Source organism: Anneissia japonica, unplaced genomic scaffold (assembly GCF_011630105.1).
Source record: "Anneissia japonica isolate Jap-2015-1 unplaced genomic scaffold, ASM1163010v1 scaffold11779_len1430905_cov172, whole genome shotgun sequence".
Classification (NCBI taxonomy): domain Eukaryota; kingdom Metazoa; phylum Echinodermata; class Crinoidea; order Comatulida; family Comatulidae; genus Anneissia; species Anneissia japonica.
The window spans coordinates 320,283-327,262 of record NW_022740041.1 but is presented as its reverse complement, the minus strand read 5'-3'; the positions used below and the strand labels follow the sequence as shown (position 1 = coordinate 327,262).

The window sequence follows — 6,980 nt, the reverse complement described above, 5'->3', positions numbered from 1 at the left end:
TTTCTTATTTTGACATTAACATCCGTAACGTCAGACAGTAACCAGGGGTCCCAAGTTGGAAGAAGTCATTTCCGGGATATCTGCAAATTTGAATATAATTTTCATTTCTACCCCACTTTTTCATAATTTCGAAATATTTAGGGGGGTATCGGCCGGCTTCCCCCTCACTTAAATCCACTGCTGACCTGGTTTAACACATTTAATTTAACATTAACATTTAATTCTATTTTGCTGAACATAGTAATACCCATTGGCACTGATTCTGTGAAAAAATTGATAATAAAGCAGTGAAAACATGCAAAATTATGAATTTGCAGAGATGGGTTATTTTCCGGCAGATTCTTGCTTGCTTGTGGAAGGGCGGGAGGCTGTCTCGAATTCCAGGAGACTCCAGCGAGTTCTGGGAGAATTGGGAGCACTGCAGTAACAAAAAACAAACCTACTATAATCTACATTAGCAGTACGCCCTGTGCAATATTTCGTGGAGACACGTTACATCTTTAACATCAACGCTGGTTTGCAATGCTCCTTCCCCAGGGTCGTTTGATAGAATATGCTCCTCACACCAAAGGTCGGTTGCTAGAACCAAGTTTTAGGATGGAGGTTCATGTACACATCTGACTATGTGCACTTTAATGAACCCACTGCATTTTATGGAAGAATAGTGGTTACCCCATGAAATGGTTCATTTCAGCCTCTATTGTAGAGTGATCAGAACTACTGCTACTACTGTACTACCATGCCCCTCTATACCGCTGCCAGGTAGTCACAAACCACATCTACAGTGTATATGCAATTGAGCACAATGATTCTGCAAGTAATGAGTTACTCCCCTAAGCTATAAAAATATTTTCTATTATTACTCTTCAATACACATAAACCATCCAATAATGATATAATAGTTGGTTTAATTTTTTTCATTATTTCTTCATAGCATAACACTCAATAACATTCTGCCCACATAAAAAAAAGAATTTAAGACTGCTACTCACACACGCATCACCACTACTAGCCCAGGCATAAAGCACTTTGAGACGTCTGTAAAAAGTGCTATACAGTTAAACTTGTCGAATAATTTCCAAGTCGATCTAATTTTACATGGCAAATTGTTGTGTATTCCATTATTTAACAATCTGTAAGTCGAATTTAATCTAAGTCGAATTTAATCTAAGTTGAACAATATTTCAACGGCATTTTGGATTCAATTTAGGAAAGTTCAACTGTATATATAAGTCAAGCTACACTGTAACACAAAGCTAACTCTCTTGCGACGTCTCTAATTCAAGACATCTAACAATAGTACAGTAGATAGCAATCTTCGTTCTTTTAACACAAAGCTAACTCTCTAACTGGAGACGGAAGTCAGAGACCACCCCAAATTGGAGAGCGAACAGTACATTAAATTGTTTGTTAAAAATTAATTTATCTCAATCCTACCTATGTAGGACATTTTCAGAGATTTCCGGAAATTACTGTTGTAATGCTTCTCCTGTAGTACACTGTAAGATTTAAACAGGCAACTTCTGAATTATTGATCTGGTGCCTCCTCCTTTGTAAGGCATCTGAACAATATGGCAAATATTAGTGACTATCAATGCTGGTGATGTCTTCTCTGAACAATAAGGCCAAGTATAAGCCACTATAAGTCTGCCTGAGAAAACTTCTGAATTAATGTATTGCCAGTGCCACCTCCATTGAAAAACATCTGAACAACACGGCAAATATCAACTTCAGTATTAAATAAATTGTCTCCTTTGTAAGTTATCTCAATGATAAAGCGAGTACTACTAGCAACTATCAACCTGACAATGTTTCTTAAACATCATTGTACAGTACATGTTATACCCTCCACTCTGTACTATAACGAAACTTTCTCTAGAAAGGTATAATTCTGCTGTAAGCAGGCATGGTTCAATATTGGTCCAAATTCGTATAATTCAAACATCGTCAGAGATTAATTTTCCATCTTAGGTTTCTTTAAGGCTCCAACTGATGATATAACTGTCTTGTTTGTACTAGAGGGTGCTGCGGAGGCTAACGTTGGTCTCTGCGCTCCAATGATAGGTATATTAGCGGCACCTACATCCCATTTACTTTTCCTCTTCTTTGCCATGTCATCTTTTGAAAGAGAACAATGAAAAAAGTTACTTGAGTTTATTCAAATCATGATGCAATCCAAATGATCACTATATACTGTACACCACCACCATTACTATGTACAGGTTTGAAATTTTCCCAAAAATAACAAGTCACATGAAGAATAAGACAGAAATTATCAATAGTGGAATGCTTATTATGTTACAGAACAGGGCACAAATTACAATATTGAATGGGCAGAAACCACTACACAGAATGTTGCACAAATCACTCTATAGATTCAGGGGCGGATCCAGAATTTTTCAAACGGGGGAGGGGGGCACAACAGTCTCAAAATAGATAAGTGAGTAGCAAATAACACTGATTTGCATTTAATATTTTAAAATTTAGTACGGACAGAATAAGGAACAGGCTGGCATACAAAAAAAGGCAAAAATCACTACTAAAGTGGGCCACAAATTCCTATAAAGCAGGTACACAAACTATTTAGATTGTGGGCTCAAGTAGTTACAGAATGGAGAACAAATTATAATAGGTTTACCATATTAGAGAATGAAAAACAAATCACAAAACGTTGTCATCTAACCTGTACTTGAAACATTTAAAGCTTGGGAAAGTGGGACTGCTAGCCCTGTTGTTGCTGGGACAGTGGGTTTCTTCACTGTGCCTGTCACAAATTCAACTTTTGTTTTCCTTTCCTTTTCCCGTTTTGCCATATCTTCTTTCTGGGCTTTAGCTGGAATATGGACAATAAAAATGTGTATTATCTGACTGAACGGCTATTGTAATGTTTTTCTTGTGTAGGCCTATGTAGTCAGCAGGTAACACTATAGAGACTTTACAGGGAGTCATCAATAAAAAATGTCTATAAAAAAATGGAATATAAAAACTAAAATTACAGGACAACTGGAACAAAAAGAAATTGACTACCATCACTTTTGCTGTAGGCCATGGCAGACTAGGGAGTGCAAAGTGATTTATCATTTGCACTGGCTTTAGATGGAATGCAGGTGATAAGAGCCATCATATGAACCCATCCATCCCATGACAGCACAAAAAAATCTACAGTTAAACTGTACATAAGCTAATTCGTAGTTTGAACTGCACAAGCCCATTTCAAGGTCAATCGATATAAACAAACATACACACAACATAGGTTCATGTCGATTGACGCTGGATACAGGCATGCCAAGTTCAAACTACAAGTTGACTTATTCATACATAAAATTCTAAAACTGTCAACATACCTAAGCTTTCAAAGAATGACTCTTCAGTCCAGCCATGCGGGTTGTACACGTCGTCTGGATAGTTGCTCCCTAATTCATCAATGCCCATGTAGTTTATCAGCTTCTCATATATACTGAAGCGCAAGCAAATTAGCTTCTTTAAATCAGAGGCAAACCTAGGAGTCTTAAGAATGGGAGTGCTGCTGTCTCTTATACACATCTAGATGTGTATATTATACACATCTAGGTGAAGTGGGACTCGTTAGTTAGGTGAGGGGCACTGATAAATAAGGTGATTTGAGATGATTCTTAACTACTTGAGAGGACTGTTTTACTTTGAACATTTTCAATTGGGTGGGGGATGGGGGAGGGGGAACAGAATTTTGTGGAGGGTGCGCACCCCGTAGATACGCGACTGCTACAGGTTGTACTCTTTACAGCATGGTTCCCTAAATTTTTGGCCGACCACCTAAACAAACGTACAGGCAAGCTGCCTCCAACATCCCGGATATTAAAAACAACGGAAAACTGAAGTAAAATGTTTACACGATACTTAAAATGTGTCCTCTTTACTACAAATTACAGCATAATAAAAAATTCAAATTTGTTAAAGCCCAAAAGAGTCTTGCAACCCTCTAATATATATGGCAACCAGTTTTTGGGTCACAGACATTTGAAATTGAATTTTTGATCTTGAAATTGCATGCTCAAACAATACATGCCAAATACCTGCATAACACTCCAGCACACTACATCAATGCTCCTGGTAAGGATTTTTTATGCTCATTCAAAAATAAAATTTGAAATATTAGCGATGGATTTCGGCACTATATAACTACCGCGGATTGATCTATATCGAATACTTTACAGTATACATTTCTGGGGTATCTACATGTACTCTACAGTATACATATTTTGTGGTAGGGGGTGTGTGGAGTACTGTAAACACCACCTCAGCCCCACCATGGATGAGGCTGAGACGAGAAAATTATGAGAATTCAGACCTCTAGGTGCCCGGAAATTGCACTCTTATGACTAAAAAATCTTACTGGTAATTCATGTCAACAATAAAATACAACAATTATTTTTCTTAGTACAATTTATGGGGGTACGATTGCACCATCTGCACCCTCAACCCTGCATCCGCCCCAGCATTTTTGTTGATGTTACCAGAAAAACAGTGAGCACTGCCTAAAAAATGTTACAGTGTCAATGTAATTTACTTTTTTTATGTACAGTATTTTATTGATTTTTGCATGAATCTTTTATATACATTTTATTTATTTTTGTATGAATTTTTTAGGTATTTTATTTATTTTTTATCATTATTTTAACTTTCATCTATTTTTGTTTAATTATATATTGTACTTGCAAATTTATTTCAATACTGCATTCACAACTTATGGTTTACTTTTCAAAGAACATGACAAAAAGCAAGACACAAAAAATTAAATACTAACCTGGGATTCCGAAAGTCTTTCCTATTTTGTATCATTGAGTTGAGGTCGAAGTGTCTTCTGAGGTACTGTTTAATTTTATCCTACTTTAGGGAAATAAATATTAATGCTTGGTAAATTTAAATGCTCTATTTTTGGCATTGCTTCAACCAGCCAGAAACCTTTGACGATTCAGGTTTTTATTCAACTAAATTATTGGCAAACAACTACTCAACTGGAGTGGATTTGAATAGTTTAGTAGTTAAGATGCTTGCCTTCCAATCCCAGGATCTTGGGTTTAATTATTGTCAGTGTTGCAGAATTTTTTCTCACGACCAAAACAACTCGACTCCCTAAACCTCATATTTAGATTTAGTTTGTATAAAGCATGATCATTGTGTTTGTGTGTATTGTTTTGTGAACAGGATTGTCACATCTTCAAGTAAGACAGTGATATATTCACTATTGACAATCCTTGGTACATGTGTTGTGTGTCTAAATAAATAAATAAATAAAATTGTAAAACAAAAAATGAAAATTGAAGGTTAAAATGGCAGATATAGGAAAAGTGAACAAGGGCATAAAAACTACTAAATGGATTCCAAATACAAAAATTTACAATAATAATAATAATAATAATATGTCGTTCTTATATAGCGCTTCATGCCTTTACAAGGCCTCTAAGCGCTTCACATTACTACCCCGGTCATTGGATCAAACACATATGGAACACACTGAAACACCAAATTAAATTAGTAAATGAAATTATATTATCATTCCATAAATTGCAGCTAGTAATCAGCGCAGGTTGTGTTGGAACCTACCAGGTACCCACTTGTACTCCTGGGTGGAGAGAGGCAACCGTAGATAAAGTGTCTTGCCCAAGGACACAAGCGATTTGCACAGCTAGAATTTCGAACCCCCGACCTCAAGGTTGGGAGTCTAAGCCACAACCAGTGCGCCAACCACTCCTAAAATACTTTGTAACACAGCAAAAACTGAACATCTATTTATAAGCATATTTTTTTTTGGGAGGGTACCACTCACACCTTCCTCATATAGCTGCATTCCCATGCTGGGACCCCTCACTTTTCATGTCCTGAATGAGTGTTTTTTTTGTTTTTTGTAACTGACTTCAGATGATGTCTGCATTTTTGCTGATCAGAATGGGTTTTCAAGCAACTCTCCTTCGACAAATCCAAAATTTTCTTTTCTCTGTCCTGGTGATTTGATTGTTTATAGTATATTGATGATGATTGTATTTTGTTGACCTTTTATGAAATAAATTAAAGGTGGTAAAACATAATCATCTCAACATCATCAAATTCGCACTTATTATTCTGATGAAAGGGGCAGGAGAAGGTGGAAACCCTGTTACATATTTCTACTACTTGCCTGTAAATGTTTTGAGCACCTTCCTGTTGGTTCCGGTGGAAGCTGTATTTCCTCTACCGATAAATGTCGGACACTTTCTGACCATTTCGAATTTCCAGATGTGTTGTGCTAAGAATATGATAGGAACCAGTTAAAACAAATTATACATTGCAGCATTCATCTTTGTTGCCCTCTATAATTTGGCAAGCATATTCTACAAAGTAGAACTGGGTCACACATTAATAATGCTGGAATTTGTTGTAAATTAGCTAATGATGCACTGTAATTAGTATAGTAAATTACCATCATTTTCCTATCCCAAACTGTGCACTAATGTTACATGTACATGGTTTGCTTAATATTTTTATGATTCAAAAAACTCAAACAAACTTGTACATACATGTCGCATTAATCCTCGATGAATATTCTAGTCGAGTAGTATTAAAGTGCGAGGCAGCGAGGCATGCAAGGCAGCGAGGCAAAACAACGATTCATGCGAGGCATCGTTTTACCATTCCCAAAAGTGAGAGGCATAACAACATTTATGCGAGGCATCGTTTTACATGGAAAATATGCTGAGAACAACGAAAATCCAATATTTAATAATTATGCGTGATAATGTTAAATAATAATGTAAATTTGCTACTTAATTTGATTTGCAGTGGATTTATTTTTCTCCGCCTAGGCCTAAAGCTGCATACAGTCAGTACATCGCTGATCACAAGGGCAGATCCAAGCAGATCTGCTGCATTATTTTTTCCACATACTCTGGTTTAGGGCAGAATTATAGGGGGCGCTATTTAAGGTCTTGGGTATTCAATCTGTTCAGATCCTTGGGTATTTTATT

At 36.5% G+C, this 6,980-nt stretch overlaps 1 protein-coding gene across 4 annotated transcripts in view; it reads right to left on the bottom strand.

Annotated features, from left to right (window-relative positions):
- Nucleotides 1–888: 888 nt before the first annotated feature.
- LOC117118185 (SAP30-binding protein-like) overlaps nt 889–6,980 on the bottom strand; it is an 11,228-nt gene continuing 5,136 nt past the window's right edge. For all 4 annotated transcript variants that reach the window (XM_033262701.1, XM_033262700.1, XM_033262702.1 and 1 more), the window contains exons 4-8: nt 6,155–6,262; nt 4,784–4,863; nt 3,345–3,457; nt 2,684–2,833; nt 889–2,118 (exon numbers count right to left, since the gene is read on the bottom strand). In XM_033262701.1, coding sequence (XP_033118592.1) covers nt 1,955–2,118; nt 2,684–2,833; nt 3,345–3,457; nt 4,784–4,863; nt 6,155–6,262 — 615 coding nt within the window. In that variant the 3' untranslated portion in view covers nt 889–1,954. The remainder of the gene's footprint in view (nt 2,119–2,683; nt 2,834–3,344; nt 3,458–4,783; nt 4,864–6,154; nt 6,263–6,980) is intronic.